This window comes from Lontra canadensis, unplaced genomic scaffold, assembly GCF_010015895.1.
Source record: "Lontra canadensis isolate GAN:19392208 unplaced genomic scaffold, GSC_riverotter_1.0 scaffold131, whole genome shotgun sequence".
Classification (NCBI taxonomy): Eukaryota; Metazoa; Chordata; class Mammalia; order Carnivora; family Mustelidae; genus Lontra; species Lontra canadensis.
The window spans coordinates 2792334-2811163 of NW_022631125.1; the positions used below are offsets into that span (position 1 = coordinate 2792334).

The 18830-nt window shown below is 41.3% G+C and overlaps 1 protein-coding gene across 1 annotated transcript in view; it reads left to right on the top strand.

Annotated features, from left to right (window-relative positions):
* LOC116857967 overlaps nt 1-18830 on the top strand; it is a 65996-nt gene that overhangs the window by 14694 nt on the left and 32472 nt on the right. Inside the window, exons 2-3 of the mRNA XM_032842454.1 lie at nt 5096-5190; nt 16114-16251. Coding sequence (XP_032698345.1) covers nt 5096-5190; nt 16114-16251 — 233 coding nt within the window. The remainder of the gene's footprint in view (nt 1-5095; nt 5191-16113; nt 16252-18830) is intronic.

Here is an 18830-nt window from a genome sequence, read left to right on the forward strand (position 1 = left end):
AGAGATCACAAGTAGGCAGAGAGGCAGCCAGAGAGAGAAAGGAGGAAGCAGGCTCCCTGCTGAGCAGAGAGTCTGATGCGGGGTTCCATCCCAGGACCCTGAGATCATAACCCAAGCCGAAGGCAGAGGCTTTAACCCACTGAGCCACCCAAGCGCCCTGGCGTGTGTTTTTAAAAGCAGCCTGGCTTTTTTTTTTTTTTAAACCTATCTAATACATCCTTTCACCTGTTTTATTCTGGTTTATGTGAAACCCAAATGATAGAAGAAATATCGGGAGAGGAACTGTATTGTTTTAAACTTCTCGTTCCTATTTAAGCTACTTAATTGCAGAGTGATTCAAGATTTGTGCCCTGCTCCTCTGATTTTCCTGTTTTTCAGACTTTTTTTTGCATTTTAAAAGTGATCAGATCCTGATTTACACAGTAAGTCTCGATCAAACTCTTTGTGAACATGACTTCTCCGGGCTCTTAACCCTCATAGAAAACCACAGGACGTTTGAGAGTCCTGGGCTCTTTCCCTTCTAAGGAGTTTGCTTTGCCATGATTTGGGAGAGGAACAGCTCTAGGTGCACGTGCAATGAATGGTAGATTCTACCAGGGCCCACTTAGACCTCTTCCCTCAAAATGGAGGTTCTCCGTGGGAGAACCAGAGACTTTAGGCACAAGGACACTTGTATCTCGTACACCTGCCGATTTAATACACACTCTCCCCTCCCTGACTTTATCCCTCTCCTCACAGATCTGAGGCCGAGAGTTTATACCTCTAACAGTGTGTGGGGGCTTCTACTGGCTGGTGGGGAGGCCTTTTTCCAATTCCACATTTGGTGATACCACGTGGGTAGCTTGAAATAAGTAGTTTGAAATCAGACATCATGGGAATGTCTATACACCACAGAAACCCCAGTGGTACAAATCAGGTGCCCTCTCCCTCCCCACAGCCCAGAGATGGTTGTTAACCATTTAGCAGCATACCACTGTAACAAACCCTTTCCTTATTTTGGCAGGGGAGGGGGGGATGGTGCCTACCAGGAGGGTTGGGTGGGGGGCAGGTCTTTTCTATCACTCAGGATTCCATGTGGCAATGAAATGATGGAAAATGAATGAAATGAGGAGCTATGGCATTCAGTGCTCTTAGCTTTGGCTAATCTATTTTTCTTTGGAAAAAGATGAATATTAAATCTATATGAGATTTATTGTTCTGTTCATAACAAATATGAAAATTAAAGAATTTGAGTATAAAATCTTTTTATGAAAGGAATCAGTCACGGAGAGGAAAGGTCCAGCATGAGGAATATAGTCTATGGTATTGTAATAGCGTTGTATGGTGACAAATGGTAGCTACCCTTGTGGGGAGCCCTATATTTCAATTAAAAAAATAATAAAATCCATTTTGCAATGGCTACATTGTATTTGGTGACTTGCCTTCAGACTTAAAAGCCTTTTCTTTTCTAAAAATTTTATCCCACTTACAAAAAAAAAAAAAGCTAAGTAAATATTTTGAAAGTTAAACGCAGAAGCCTTTAAGCTAATCTGTGGAGTTGACAATTGAGATATGACTTTTTTCTGTGAATGATTATTGAGTTTTGTGGTGATGGGGGAGGTGATACATAGTGATACACCGAGTAAGAACAAAATAGGAGTTAAGGAGTATCCAAGACTTTCACCTTGAAGCAGGCGTCAGTTTTATTCAAATCAACAGCCACAGTTATAATAGTAGAAATACCTTCCTGGACTGTAAGTATTTGCCTGTGCCTTATTTTCGACTTACTGAATTATCTATTCAAAATTAATTATTAATTATTATTCAGAAACAAGTTTTTGGGCCTCTGGGTGGCTCAGTCGGTTAAGCATCTAACTCTTGATTTTGGCTCAGGTCATGATCTCAGGCTTTTGAGAGATTTTCTCTCTTTCTCCCTCTGCTCCAACTCCTCATGTTTATGCACACTCTTTCTCTCTCAAATAAATAAATCTTTAAATAACTTTTTTTTAAAAATGGCCCTAGCTTTTATTTCCATATTCGGTATTTTCTAATCTTTCAATTATTGTGGAAGTTCCTTATCTTGTTCACAATAAACACACAAACTGAAACATCGGAACCCCATTTATTCAGTGTTGTAGAAGAAATATTTTTTCTAGATAACTTACATCTTCCCTCTTCAAATTCCTAGATGTTTTTAAAGATTTTATTTATTAGAGAGAGAGAGAGAGAGAGAGAGAGCGCGCGCATGAGACACTGAGCATGGAGTCCTATACGGGTGCCATCTCACAACCCCAAGATCGTGACCCAAGCTGAAATCAAGAGTCGGATGCCCAATGAACTGAGCCACCCAGCCACCCCCCAAGACCTTTTTAAAAGCATTTTTTTTCTGAAATCCTTTTAAAATGTTTTAAATATTTTCTTTATTTCTTAACTAAGAGTTGAATCTTTCCTTGCTGAGATAGGCCCAATCATTTTCTTGGAATGCAGAAACAACCCTTGTGGTCAGCTTTTTAATTTTGTTTATATCCAAAAATGACTTTTTCCCTGGTGTGGTCATTGTCCCAACTCAGCTCGTTCTGCTCCCCCCAATCCCCTCTAGATTCCCCAGTGGTGCTTATTCTTTATTGGCACTGAACGCCACTTGCCAAACTCGTTTAGTGTTACACATTAAATATGATTTTTCTCCGGCTCCGAGTGAGGATGTGAGAAGTAAAACCATTGACTTTTGTGGAGACTTTGTTGTGGTCATTTTGGGTGCTTGGCTTTCTCATCTGGTATATGGGGGCAATGAAATCAACTCCCAGGGATGGTAACAGGCAAGGCACATGAACCTGATCTGTATATGTAGCCCCTAACCAGCTGCTAGGCTGCCTTAGGAGCCAGGAGCTGGACGCTGTGGGACCCACGGCTGCTGGAGGTCAAAGCCATCTCAGCTTCTTTGTAGGCAGCATGCAGAGGGCGACTTTCTCCTCCTTTAGAGGAGGAGCTACCAACTGATGAACTCTAGTAAACCTTTGGCTTTATTTTTCTAATTTGTTTATAGTTTGATTAAGACGAACAGGGAAGAAAGGAACCTTTTTGTATCTGAGTTTCTCTGGTTTTAAATATAGAGTGCTACTTTGACATTAGAAGATCTGTGCATCAGTAGGCTTTTAATATCAACTTCATCCTTTTTTTAAATCACCCTCAGCAGAAGAAGCCTTTGGCTCTGTCCCCGAGAACACATTGCACCAAGGTTTGCAGACATTGGTTTGAATTTATTTAAATGTCACAGGATGGATGCTTTCTTTATGAGCAGATTCCAAAGATTCGTTGCATACCTAAATCTTTCATGAATGTCAGCAGTGTAATGTTACATTGTACTTGAAGGGCTCAAAACTACATACAAGTATTAGCAGATAGCAGTGCTCGATATTATGGTTTAGCCTCCCCACATTCTAGATCTTCTAAACCCAGATTCATCCTTGATTCTGTATATGGACAAAATGCTGTGTCGTTCTGGGTCCTCTGAGAGCAGACGTCAAGACAGAACTAACCATGTATGAGATTGATTATGGGAAAAGCCTGCAACGGATAAAGAGGGGGAGAGAACAGGAGCGGGCAAGTCGATAAAAAACAAACAAAACAAAAACAAAAACCAGGGCAGTCCTGTAGGATTTCCTACAATCTGGCTTTTCTTGATTGCATCCTGGTAGTACTATTTAAACATGTTCCTCTGGCCCTAAAGTAGATCTAGAAGCTTGATCACATTAGAATTTAGTATTTGCCCCTTGTCTCCCTCCCCTTCTTTCCTTCCTAATGACTTCCTAGATGCTGGTGTGTTGTTCCATCAGGAGGCAGATAACATCTGGTTATCTCTCTTTTTTTATGTGATGTTAGCAGATGTTGATGCTTATTACACTAGGTCCATCGGTTGATTAGGCATGGCAGGGTGCTGATGTTCTAATTTTATTTGTCTTCACTGATTAGCTAGCATGCTTTTAGACGCAGAACCTCCCTTTGTTAGCTATTTGGTTGCTTTGCAGTTCACTGCAAGTAGGAGAGGTAGGATGAATGCCAGATGCTTTTCTTTACCTTTAGGCATTTCTAAACTGGTAAGGTGTTTCCTTAACCTTCTCCAAAGAACCAGGGAGAGTTTTGTTTTAATTGGTTTAGTATTATTAGGAATTCATGGATTTCAGCCACCGCAGTTATTTTGTATTTTTCCCCTGCTCTATTTCCCTCCTTCAGTTGTTAATTTGATTTGATACTTAGATTGTTCCATCTTTGGCCAGTTGGGAGTCTCTATAGGTAGGTTCCTGACCCTTTTTGTCACAATAATAATGTTAATCTGCAACATTTCCCTTTTCTGGTATTACTGTATTAGCTTTTAAACCCATCTTTTATGACAGTTTTTATTTAGATGTGAAAAACCCATTCTCAGCTTTGAGCCAACGAATAGTGTGATGCATGGTTCCTACCTTAGGTAACTTTGACTCTGGTGGGAAAAACACGCCCTAGCAAGCATATAATTCAGATAGAAATCATAAGATGTGATTATAAGTGTTTTGTTAAGTAGGCTCCACACTCAATGTGGAGTCCAACGTGGGACTCGAACCCACAACCTTGAAGTCAAGACCTGAGCTGAAGTCAAGGGTCAGACACTTACCTGACTGAGCCACCCAGGAGGCCCTACAAGGGGTTTTTAAGTTGAGAAAAGCACAGATATACTGAGGGCTGGTGTAGCCAGGGGAAGTTTCCAGGAAAACAAACTCTTCTGTTTATGCAATCAGGTTTTCTGGAAGAAGGGCACAATAAGGGTTGATTTAGGGGTTCAGCACCTTCTCTTAAATAGGATTTCATTATCACCAAAAATACATATATTTAAAAAATAATTATGTTTTGTCAACCAACCTTATGAGAGATGATAAAATTATGATAATGTAATATAGGCTAGATTATCAAATTGGTGGCTCAATCAATCACAGTATGGTCAGACTTTATTAGAAAGATAGCAAAATGAAGGGTTACGTATGATGCCCTGCTTTCATTTTATGTGTAGTTCTGCCTAACTCCTGGCTATCTCACGTTTGGGTCTTAATATGTTCCTTGATTTCGTTTTTGTTTTTCCTTTTAGGATTGTCTGCTGCCAAACTCTTAGCTGAACATGACATTAACGTTTTGGTTTTAGAAGCACGGGACAGAGTTGGAGGGAGAACATACACCGTGAGGGTAAGTGATTACACTTACATGTAATATCTCACTCACACTAGAGGGGGGGCACTGGAAGTCCCAGAGCTCGAGGTGATCTCAGGGGTTCATGTCGTGAAGCCATTTATCCTCCAGAGCCCTAAACTGCTCCAGCAAATACGGGTCCACGCTTTTCAACAAGCACTCGCTGAGAGTGACAGCCTCTGACCTTCAGTAGCTTATAGTCTCGGGATGAAAACAAATGTGAACAAATAACTTCAGTGCACTGTCATAATTTCCACACTGGAGACCTAAATCGAGTATGTAGTGTCTCAGATGGGGTTACAGTTTGGCTGGACTTGAAGTGACTGTATGCCCACAACACGTGTACATGAGTGCACACACACACACACAGAGTATAGGGTCCTTGTTTGTTTATCCAAGGATGCGCAACTTAAAAGATGTGTGCCGCAGGAAGCAACAGCAAATATAGCATGTTTTTGTGCAACTTTGTCCTTGGTCCTTGTTCCCTAAAAGGACAGCGGCTGCCAGAGACACTCTTCGCTCGGGTAAGGCCCACTAGACATGACGAGGAAGCTCAGTTCTTTCCATACTTGGGCTAATGTCACCATTCTAGGAAAATGCCTGCTAACTATGGTTTGCTGTTATTCAAGGACACAGTGGCAGTGGGAGCCGATGAAAGTGCGCAGGGGGCCGACATGGGGTGGGGAAGAGAGGGCCAAACTTGGAAGTTTGGGGAGCACACAGCTTTAACGGGGGCCACGGTCGAGGAGCCAGAGAGAAGCGGCAGGGTCCGAGCAGTGCCATGCAAATCCGTGGAGGAAAGAGGAAGGGAGGCTGCACTGAACCAGACACCAAGGGTATTTGACATAGGATGAGGGCTGCAAAGAGAGGCCCTTGTGTTTGGCATTTAGGTCATGAATGAGAACCTTTTCTAGAGCACACAAATAGACTGTTTTACAGGTGGGAGACCGACAGGACAAAACCAGACAGTTGCAATGACTGGCAAGAGATGAAGGATTTATCTAATTAGAAGAGGTATCAGACTTATAGCAAAATGGCTTAGGCGGTGCTCATTACAACGGCTTGAGCAATACAAACATTCAGTTACTTTGCGTGAGAAGAAGTCTGGAGGCAGGGAGTCCGGGCTGCTGCAGGCGTGGGGCTTCATTGTCAAGGCTTTCCGCTCTTCTTGTCTTTCCTGCTCAGCCGTTCTTTGTATGTTGGCTTATTGCCTGATGGTAACCAGATGGCTGCTGCGACTCTAGGCATCGAGCCCTCGTTTAAGACAGGAAGGAGCATGAAGAGGCAGTCCCAGTTTTCCGTTTAAGTTTGTATTTAACCTCCAGTTAGTTAACAAGCCATGTACTCTTCGTTTCCGGTGCACAATGCAGTGATTCTACCCTTCCATAAGACACCCAGTGCTCATCTGGGCAAGAGCCCTCCTGCATTCCCAGCCCCTGCTCCACCCATCCCCCCACACCCTCCCCTCTGGTGACCATCTGTTTGTTCTCTAGAGTTAAGAGTCTGGTTCTTGGTGAGGTAGCCCCAGTTTTATCTGCAACCAAACTTTTCCTTTACAAGAAGAACCTGGCGGGCATTCTCCAGTCCCCTTGGCCAGAGTTGGGGCACATAGCTACCCTTAGCCACTAGGGAGCCTGAGAAAGCAAGTGTTTAACATTTCTAGGCTGCATCATAGAAGCAGGCGTGGTGGGCAAGGCCATATGAATGGATATGGAAGGGCCAACCAACATCTGAACTAGCATACTGTACCAGCTCTTCTAGTCATACCACACCATGTTCCCCCTGTCATTTGCTTCCTACCTTTTTAGATGTACAAGGATGTACCATGAGTCTGTTTTCACTCGGCTCAGCTCTGAGAGTGCTCCCCAGCATTGCTACTCAAAGTGTGGTCCATGGCCCAGCAGCCTCAGAGTCCCCCCGGAGCATGATAGAAATGCAGAGTCTCAGGCCCTGTCCCAGACCCACTGAATCCAAATCTACGTTTCAACAGGGTCCCCGGGGGCTGCTACGGAAGTGTTTCCATGTTTGCTTGCTGGCTTGAAATTAATGTAAATCTGGATTAATTGTATTGGGAGAATTTCTGAGTGCTTCCTCGGACGTAGTCCACTGGGAGCCTGGTGGTCTGGAAGCCAGGACCCTGGGATTCAGGCCCCTGCACTGCCTGACATACTGTCTTAGCTTGGGTAAGTGCTGTTAGCGTTTACATCTGTTTGCCCATCTGAGCAGTGAAGATAAAATCGAAATGTACTCGAAGCTCCTTTGCAGCTTCAAGTTCTAGTTGAAGACGTGTGTTAGAGTGCAAAAGAAGGATTGCGTATCCTGCGTGTCTGACCTTGTTGGATACAATTCTCGTGTCATTTTCTGAAAATTATTCCTTCACTTTGGTGATAGTTATTAAGTTGTTCCTTAGCCCCACGTTTCTTATCTCTAAAACCTTTTGGTTATTAAATAGGAGCATCAGTCATGTTGCAGATTCTCAGTTAAGGATAGGTTTCTTGATAGAAGGGAAATGAGAATTCCAACATGCCTCTCCCCAGCTGCTTTATTGCCCCAGGCTGATTTTTCACACGGCATCATTTATACATGTCATCCCCATACAGGAACTCTTATGTATTGACCATGATATTGTAACTCCTTAGGTATATGAGGAAGGTACTTTGAAATGCACTTTGCAGTGCTTACAGACTAGGACTTGACATTTATAAGATTTCAGTTGAGTAAAAGGAGAAAAAAGAACTTTGCAAAAAAGGGACAGAAATGCTGTAAGAAACTGAATCGCATATTGTTAGAATTGCTTCTGAGAGCATAGTCAATTAGGATAATTTGGGGTGGAGATGCACTAAGAGTTACTCTGGATCTTAAAGCACTGAAATGTTAAATTTGGTATTTCACTTGGTAGCTGTTCAGAGAGATCTCCTATGAGTTCAGAACTTCCCAATTTTGGGGGGCACCTGGCTGGCTCAGTTGGTAGAGGGTGCAACTCTTGATCTCGGGGTTGTGGGCTCGAGCCCCTTGGGTGTAGAGATTGCTTAAAAATAAAATCTTTAAGGGCACCTGGCTGGCTCAGTTGATAGAGCATGTGATGCTTGATCGCAGGGTCATGAGTTCAAGCCCCATGTTCGGTGTGGAGCCTACCTAAAGTAAATTATAAAAAAAAACTTGCCAATTTTTTCTTAGTATGGTTCATTTATCATTCTTCAGGACCAACTTTACAAAGTCCAAATGCCTGTGGGGCTATTGCAGTGCTGGTGTATTTGTTTCCTAATATAGTTGCATGTTTGTGGCCTCTTGAGAGGCTGAGAAATAAGATCAAAATCAAGACCTTCAAGATGGAGGCACATATAGCAGAATATGGTATTAGAGTTCCACTATGTTCATGCTGAACCTGACGCACCTGCTTTAGAATCTTTCACCTTTGTAAAGAAACAGCCTGTAAAAGAAAACAAACACAAAGAAAACAAACTAAACCAGAAGCAGACTAAGTACAGAGAATTAACTGGTGGTTGCCAAGAGGGAGATACTTGTGGGGGGGGGGCGGTGGACAAATTACATAAAGGGGATTAAGAGGTACAAATTTCCAGTTATAAAATAAAAAGTCACTTGAAAGGGTTGAAAAGTATACCCTTAGGGGTGCCTGGGTGGCTCAGTCGTTAGGCGTCTGCCTGCGGCTCAGGTCAGGGCCCCGCATCCAGCTCCCTGCTCAGCAGGAAGCCTGCTTCTCCCTCTCCCACTCCCCCTGCTTGTGTTCCCTCCTGTCAAATAAATAAATAAATAAATCTTAAAAAAAAAAAAAGAGGAAAGTACAGCCTAGGGAGTATAGTCGGTAATGTTATAATAATTCGTGTGGTAAAAATAAGAAATATTCTGTAAAATGCCTTACACTTTTTAGTACTTACGGTTATTTGCTTTAAAGATAGTGTCAGTATTCTAAAGATATCATGTGTGGAAATTCCCATGAGTCCTCTTGCTGTCTTTGTCAAAGCCTAGAAATTTATTGGAGTCCTGACGCCAGTTCTGTTTTTTATTTTAAAAGGGTGCTGGAAAAGGTTTAGAGAACAGTACCAAGGCTTAGTAAAAGAGAAGGTGAGGATTATGTAAGGGACAGGTGAAAGAAGTGAAAGGCACACCTCATTTCTGATATTAGGGCAGAATGGGAAGCCCTGATTAACGCTCCCCTTGGCAATAAGCCCAGTGCTGAATGAAATATACACTGCTGCCTTGACGTGGAAATCAGAAATTTGCAGATCTCCTGGAGGTTGAACAGACATCTCAGATTTCATGTACCCGACCTGAATTTCTGATGTTCTCCGTCAAGACTGCCATTCCAGCAGCCTTCCCAGTATCAAAGGATAGCAACTCCAAAGACCTCAAGCATCATGCTCAATACTCTCAGACCCTACATTCATTCTGTTGGCTCAGCCTTCAAAATACCACCAGAATTCAACACTCTGTACCACTTCCATGGCTACCGCCTGGGGGGAGCCACCATCATCTCTGGCCAGATTGCTGCGATGGCTTCCTGAAACTGACTTCCCTGCTTTACCCTCGCCTCCTAGAACCTACTCTTAGTACAGCAGCCAGAGTGAGCCTTTCAGATCTTGGCACGTCTCTGCTCAAAAGCTTCCAGAGGCTTTCCTTCTCAGAGGCGAAGCCGGTGTCCTTACAATGCCCTGTGAAGCTTTCTGTGACCTGCCCCCAATAACCTGTGTAACCTCATCCCCAGTTCTCTTTTCCTTTTTTTTTTAAGGGAGGGAGGGACAGAGGGAGAGAGAGAGAAAGATAATCCCAAGAAGGCTCCACATCAGTACAGAGCCTAGCGTGGGGTTTGCTCTCACAACCCGGAGATCATGACCTGAGCGGAAATCAAGAGTCAGACACTTAACCAAATAAGCCACCCAGGTGCCCCTTCAGTTCTCTTTTCCTTGCTCACTCTGTTTGAGCCATACTGGTCTCCTATTTCTTGAACACAGTAGACTCCCTCTGCCTTAGAGTTTGCACTGGCTGTATTTTCTTTGTTTGTTTCAGAGTAGACATTTAATAAGCGTTTGCATGTTATTTGATTGGTCTGTAGGTTTTATTTAATTATTATGTTCAGTTAGCATATAGTACATCATAACTTTTTTGTGGTAGTGTTCAGCAATTCATTAGTTGCATATAACACCCAGTGCTTACTTATCCCAACATGTGCCTTCCTTAATACCTATCACCCGGTTACCCCATCCCTAGACCCCCTTCCCCTCTGAAACTCTCAGTTTGTTTCCCAGAGTCCATAGTTTCTCATGGTTCATCTCCCTCTCTGATTTCTCCCCCTTCAGTTTTCTCTCCCTTCCCTGTGGTCCTCCATGCTACTCCTTATGTTCCACATTTGAGTGAAACCATATGATAATTGTCTTTCTCTGCTTTACTTATTTCACTTAGCATAATCCCCTCCAGTTCCACTTATGTCAGTGCAAAAGTTGGGTATTCATCCTTTCTGATGGCTGTGTAATATTCCATTATATATATGGACCACATCATCTTTATCCATCCATCGGTTGAAGGACATCTTGGTTCCTTCCACAGTTTGGCTATTGTGGACTTTGCTGCTATGAGCATTGGGGTGCATGTGCCCCTTCTTTTCACTACATCTATATCTTTGGGGTAAATACCTGGTAGTGCAAGTGCGGGGTCATAGGGTAGCTCTATGGAACCTCTGTACTGTTTCCCAGAGTGGCTGCAACATCTTGCATTCCCACCAACAGTGTAAGAGGGTTCCCCTTTCTCCACATCCTCACCAACACTTGTTTTTCCCGTCTTGTTAATTTCTGCCGGGAATGCTTTTCTCCTGGCATGTGGACAATCCCTTCATTTCCTTCGAGTCTTTATGTAGATATTACCTCTTCAAGGAGGCCGACATATCCATCATATGTTGAATTGCAGTCTTTCCTTTTCTCCTCTGCTGTTTTAGACCCCTTGTCCTACTGTAATTTTTTTGTTTTTCATTGTTCTTATCAACTTCTGAGATACTTAGTTATTATGTTTGGGGTTTATTCCCAATGGGTCTCTTCCCATTGAATGTAAGTTCCTTTAGAGCAGGGATCTTTGCTTTGTTTACTGATGTAACAGAAGCTCCTTGAAGAGTACCTGGCATCTTGTAGGAAAGCACAATCTGTTTGTTGAATAAACAAATGAATCCCCAAAGCAAAAATAGACTCAAATCCTTTCCACCCAGGCCTCAAATCATTTACACAGGAAATGTTCCAAAGAAAATAAGTAACTCATAGTTAAAAATGAAAAAGCGCACTAGGAAAAGAGGCACCAAAAAAGGACAAGCATAAAAGAAAAAGATCCAGAAAGATTTTGTAACAGTCATATAATGCAAAGAGTAAAAAATTATAGTTAAGCATGTTTTTGTTTTATTTTTAAATTTTTTAATTATTTATTTTTTAATCTTTGGTTTTTCTGTTCAGCATGTTTGAAAGAAAATAAGTGGTTTTAAAACTAGGATCAGGGTAAAGAAACTAAAAAATTATCAAGTAAATTTTTAAAAAATTCTAGAAATGAAAATATACTAATTAAAATGAAAAAATTCAGCAGGCAGATTTAACAGTATATTAGACACAGCTAAAGACAGCGAATGAACTGCTAGATCTAGAAAAACTGCCTAGCATGCAATTCTGAAGCGAAGATTAGAAAATATGTTTTCAGGGGTGGTGGGCAGCTAAGACAAGAAAGACAGAGTTATGATGGTATAAAAAAATACTAGCTGATATTCCCAGCATTGTTGGAAGACAAGACGAAACCTGTCAGTTTCAATGCATGATAAAGGAAAAGAAATTCTCACCCAGGGACAGAGAAGCTGCAGTATACCAAAGAAAAGACATCTCACAAGCAATTATTTTCTAAAGAGCAAAAAAGGCAAATCATACATACTCTTAAAAAAATCAACAATTAAATTTATGAGCGACCCTTGGACAACAAAAACAGATGCCAGAAGATATCTTTTTTTTTTTTAAGATTTTATTTATTTATTTGACAGACAGAGATCACAAGTAGGCAGAGAAGGAGGCAGGGAAGCAGGCTCCCTGCTGAGCAGAGAGCCTGATGCGGGGCTTGATCCCAGGACCCTGAGATCATACCCTGAGCTGAAGACAGAGGCTTAACCCACTGAGCCACCCAGGCACCCTTCCAGAAGATATCTTTAATGTTCTGAGACAGTGAGAAAGAGGAACTAAACTGAATTCATTACCTGCTTGAAAAAATCTTTTTCCCAGACTGACAAAAACAAAGACTTTAGGACCCAGACTGGAGGAGATGATAAAGAAAAATGTATTTCAAGCAGAAGGAAAAAGATTATAAATAAAAGGTCTGAGATTCAAGAGGGGACAGTGAGCAAAGATATTGGTAAATATTTAAATATAATTCGGCAACATCAAAACAATAAAGCAAAGTAGTGTCAGATTTGTTTCGATACAAATCTGAACCAAAGTACTTTTATAGCTTATAGATTGGAAAAAGGGTGATCACAGTTGTAGCATGAAGGTTTTCGTAGTTTTCAGTAGGAAGATAATCCACTCATAAACTTTAGACTATATTAAGTGTGCATGTTAATATTGCTAGGAAAAAGTCTGAAATAGGCCTAACTTCCAAACAAGTACAAGAAAAAAATTTAAAAAGAAAAAAGAAGAAACCCCTCATTCCAAAAGAAGGAAAGAAATCTGGGGAAAAACTATTTGAATAGGCATAATAAAATAAGAAGTAAGCTAAAGCACTTAAAAAGGAATAATAATATATGTAATGCTAGGTTTGTCAAAGGAAAACAATCGTCAGACTACAAACTCTAACTGAAAGATAGAAAAAGAGATAGACAAATACTAATCTAAGCTGTTATAGCTATATTAATATCAGACGAAGTAAACTTTGAACAAAAAAAAGTCATTGAAATAAGTATCGGTACCTAATGATAAAAGACAGAAAATCAAACGGTTCTGAACTTTTATACAGTGAATAATGTGGCCTCAAAATATAAAGCAAAAATTAACAGGAATCAAAGATAAATGCCCAATGGCGTAGGGGATTTTTTACATAATTTTCAAACAGAAAAAGTCTGAGCACAATTAAGCTCATTCTGATGGACATGTATAAGCCATGCATATCATTTTATGGACTATATTTTTTTCAAGCAAATATAAAAATCTTTGAAAATTGGTCATGTGCTAGGTCATAACATGAGCCTCAAAAATTGTCATAGAAACCACATTTTTTGACCACAGTGCACTTATGACAAAAAGATAACTAAAAAAAAAAAAAAAAAAATCCCAGCTGTAGAAGTTAAAATCCAACAGTTTTTAGAAACACAAGTCTAAAGAGAAATTGTAATGGAAACATGAAAATACTTAAGACTGCACATGGAAATACTCAAAATAAAGTTGTGTTAGGGTAATATTTAGTTAAGGCAATATTTAGAGGACGATTTATAGCCTAAATTCTTCCATTGGGGGAAAAAAAAGGCTCAGTATGAATGAACAAAGCATGTGAGGAGTTAGAAAATTAAGAATATAATAAATCTAGAAGGGGGAGGGGCACCTGGGTGGCTCAGTGGGTTAAAGCCTCTGCCTTCAGCTCGAGTCATGATCTCAAGGTCCTGGGATCGAGCCTCTCATCGGGCTCTATGCTCAGCGGGAGGCTTGCTTCCTCCTCTCTCTGCCTGCTTCTCTGCCTACTTGTGATTTCTGTCTCTCAAATAAATAAAATCTTTAAAAAAAAAACTAAAAGGGGGAAATAGCATAAATCCATGATAGAGAAAATAAATATTCAGTGAAGAGGATCAATGAGACAAAGGTTGATTCTTTGAAGAAACTAAAAATAGAGAAGTGTCTGGTAAGATTTTTCAAGAAAAAGGAAAAAGGGACATCTCAAACAATAAAAGGGATGAAAATGTAGATATAACCAGTGATTCAGTAAAGAAATGAAAAAAGGATGTTATTAACTTTAAACCAATAGTTTTGAAACACACACAAAATGTATAAGGAAAAATATGTTTACCAAAATTAACTGATTTAAAAAGAAATAGAAAATATGGGTCGTGGTTTAGCCTCAAAGTAAATCGCATCTCGTAGTTTAAGATTTTTCAACAATGGAAACAGCAAGCCTAGATAGCTCTAGAATTATATTCTACCCAATGTTTAAAGAATAAATAATTCTATGTATATACAAACACTTCCAAAGACTAGAAGAAAGTATGATCACTAATTTATGAGATTAGCAATACTCTAACACAAAGGGGAGACTAGGGTTGTATAAGAATCTCAATTTCACTCATGAACTTGGCTACAAAAATCCTAAACAAAATGTTAGCAAAGCATATCCTGTGATAGAAAGATAATATCAGGTTGTGTTTTGCCAGGAAGGCAAGTTGAATGATACTAGACAGTCACTTTTCTGAAATAACACTTAGGCGAATTACCCCAACCCTCCTACTAAATGCAAAGAGACTGGACAAATTGCATTGTATACACACAAATCTTCAAAGCATCAGAGGGCTTAAGAATGTAGTGAAGAATCACTGGGCCGTCATCAGGAAGGTTTGGCCTACTTTTCCCCTGGAAGGTGGGGAGGGGGAGGGGGAGTTTACTGATCACCGAAGAAGCGAGAGGCTGAGAAGGACTTGCAAAAATCATCCAAAGCTAGAGCAACTGAGTGTCAAGTCCAGAGCCCACCAGACTGTGTGCAAATGAAGGGAGGCATTGGTACAGCTCTAATGCTTTGGGTTGGCCTGTGTCCTTGGGATGAGCTGTAAGAAGACCGGAGTGTGTGTGCATTTCAGCCTGGCTTCAAATCGTATCAGGCCCAGGAAATGCAATAAAGTTATCTCATATTATAAGGGCCCCCAGATGCTGGGCAGAAGCAGACAGAAATCCTCTCTGAGAAAGATATCCTCCTAGGATTCGAGTTAGTTTGTATTTTTTTCAAATTCAATGAGTGGCACTCAGAAGAGAATAATCAGGCAAACAAGGATGAAAGGCAACATGGATGAGAACGGATATAGACAACAAAATAGAAGCAGACCCAAAAGAAGTTATTACAAAAATACGGAGGAGATGTAAGTCACCAATTTTCAGTCTATTGATTAAATTACCGGGAAATGTGTTCATAAAAAAGTTGGAGAAAATGTAGAACTGCACAAAAGAGGGGAAAGTAAATTTCGGTTTATGAAGGAAGGTTTGTATATTTATAAAATAATTTGTTAGGTCTAATATGAATCTTTTTATAGCTTTGTGTACCTTTTCTTGTGATATATTCTTCCCAGCTAGTATTTTATTTTATTTTTTATTTTTTTTAAAGATTTATTTATTTGACAGAGAGAGAGAGTGCATGAACGGGGTACAGGGGAAAGGCAAAGGAAGGCTCTCTGATGCGGGGCTCGATCCTAGAACCCTGGCATCATGACCTAGCTGAAGGCAGACACTTAACCAACTGAGCCACCCAGGTGCCCCCTGCCCCCTGCTAGTATTTTAAAATAAGATCAAGAGTCATCAGTGTGGGCTGATTTAAAACTTCTTCTGTTGAAAATCAGAGAATTAGGCCTACAGCAGCAGCCCCAAAGAAAAACATACAGAAAAACCTAAATGCTTTGAAAAGGATCTAGATCAGCAGAATGTACTACAGCAATTTTTATTTGTGATACGTGTCATTGTTGAATCGGCCTCCCCAGTAACTATACAAATGGGATTGCTTTGTGATGAGTGTCATACCGGGTTGTTCCTGGTCCTTGGGCAGAGGAGAAAGGGTTGCTGTTTCCAGTTGCACTCTCTAAGAGCAAAGCAACGCACATGTGAGTTGTAAATAATAATTGTTTTTGTCTTTAAATAAGACATCGAAGCTTTTATTTTTCCCCCCGAGTTTTAACTGAAGTCTTCTGGCCACTTTTTCTTTCTACAGAATGAACATGTCAATTACGTAGATGTTGGCGGGGCTTATGTGGGACCAACCCAGAACAGAATCTTACGTTTATCCAAGGAGCTGGGTCTAGAGACTTACAAAGTGAACGTAAATGAACGTCTTGTACAATATGTCAAGGTAAGTCTGACATTTTACTCAACTGACCAGTGGGAGAGCACTGTATTTGGGAAAGTATTTGTTTTTGTTTTTAGTTGTTTTTTTTCTCAAAGCCATTCTACCAGTAGGCTGTCAGCTCTACAGTAGTATTCCGTGTTTTCTTTTCTTTTTTCTTTTTAAAAAATCCTTGTGAACTCTGGGAATCACTGCCCGCATCAGCTTGGCTCTCCTCCACATCATCCACTGTAGTACACCTTGAATTCTCCACCCTCACCCCAGTCCAACTGGAGTAGGGGTAGGAGGCTCTCAGCATTTTTTTCCTCTTCACCCTTTATGGAGAGTGGGGGATGGGGAGATGAGGGGAGCGGGACTCATCTGTGGTGGGAGCACACACACACACACAGTGCCCTGGGCAGCCCCCCGGGCACCTATGAGGCAATTCTAAGGCCCCAAGGAACACAGTAGTCTGAGGCCATTTCTTAAGACTGAACAGGTTATTCATTCTCATTCTTACCTGACATGTCTTTGCACACCTTGATAATTTCCTCTGTGTCACGCCTTGACTCTTGGGAAGTCTAGCTGGGTTGTGCAGTTTCGTACTGTTGAAATGAGATTATTTAAACTCTGCTGACATCCATGCAGGAAACGACAGCTGTTGCCAGTGTTATTCTTTCTTACTGAAGCCCAGCATCGAGCAGCTGGAGTCTGGAGATGTGCCTTGAGAGGTCACAAGTTCTCTGACCTGCCATTGCAGTTTACTCATTCTTTATTTTTTTATATATACATTTATGTATTTATTGGAGAAAGAGTGACAGAGCACAGCGGGGAGGGGGCAGAGGGAGAGGGAGAGAATCCTTTTTTTTCTTTTTTGTATTCAGTTAGCCACTGTATAGTACATAATTAGTGGTAGAGTCTTAAGCAGGCTTGGGGCTGAGCACAGAGCCTTACATGGGGCTCGATCCCATGACCCTGAGATCACCACCTGAGCCAAAACGAAGAGTCGGAGGCTTAACCCACTGCACCACCCAGGAGCCCCTCATTTACTCATTCTAATGCCCGGATTCCCGCACAAGTAACCACATCACTTCTCAACAACTTCCCCCAGCTCCCCAGGCAAGCAGGCTCCACACCTGCGGGGACTTCTGAAGCTTGGGATCGAGAGAACCTGTGAGGGTATGCACACTGATGCACAATCAGGGAACTCTGGGGAAATTCCTATAGCTGGTTTGGGATGGTTCGGGATGCTTGGGGGAAGAGTCTGGCAAAATGGGGTTCAGAAATCCAGGGAGGAATGAAGAAAGTATGAAAGTATAAAAAATGACGCAAATTGTTGATGAACGCAGGTTCCCAGAGGCTTCATGATCACAAAGGGAAAACACCCCTTTGCTTCCCCACTTTCTCTTTTCTGCGTGGGACGGTGTTTCCCCGGACTAGGCAATAACACTAAGAATGGTAGCGACTAACATTTGATGAGCACATTTGCGTGTGTTAGCCTACATAACATATTCGCACTCAACTACTAATTACACAAAGAGTCACGTCCATTCACTCCCCAGTCCAACTGGGAGGCAAATGAGTCTGGTGATTGTCCTGGAACCTGAGCAGACTTGTGCTTCTAACTTCTGCCTGTTGAACATTCAGGAGCTGAGAGATTTTTATTTTCCCTGGAGGCTCACAGTAAATAACAAAGTGCTCTTTTTATGCACAAACTCCTTACATCCACTGTGTTAGGCAGGTATAATCGTCCCCATTTTACAGGGGAGAAAGCTGAGGTTCGGCAAAGGAAAGCAACTTGACAAGGCTATGGAACTATTAATGGTCTGCCTATCCCCTGAGCTCCTACTCTTCATCAATTTTAGGACTGACTTAACAAATATGCACCTTTTTAAGGGATGAAACTAAACACCATTCTTTTCATCTAAGACCTAATCTCATCTAAAGTAAAGACGGATCCTAGAAGTTCGATTAAACAGACCATCCCCTCACATACCGTAACCTGCCAAAGAACATGTGTTTTCCCCCAAGTTAGACAGCAATGTTAAGGTAAAACTATAGTGGGTCAGTTAGAGGTTAAGTTACTTTACCTGAATGAATACCTTTCTGCTAGGGTTCTAGTAAATCGTATCATTTCTGCAATGAGAAATATTCAGTGGGGTTGATGTTTTTATAATGACCAGGAAGTTGTAAAGCGAGGAGGCCAGATTAGGGGACTCTTATATTCCATGTAAGATTATTAATAAACCATACGGCAAAAAAATAATTCCACTTATTTAAAAATATATCAACCCTCACTGTTCCGTCCACTTCTGGGGGGAAGAAATTGATCTTTTCCCATCACCGTAGTGCATAGGGTTAATAATGCAAATTTTCTTCATGGCACTCTCTGCATTGGCTCTTGTGACAACCCGAGCTTCTATAATCTCCCACAGTGTTTTCTTTTCAGTAAATACCACCAAAATGGTAGTGGATGAATCAGCAGAAGATTGCCATTGTCTAGTTAAAACTAAGCCGTATTAGTTATGGTCCAGGTTGCCTTAGCTGTTAAATTTTCCCAGTGTGCAGCCGTAAAGAATGGCTCAGTTATTTCTTCTGGCAGCAGA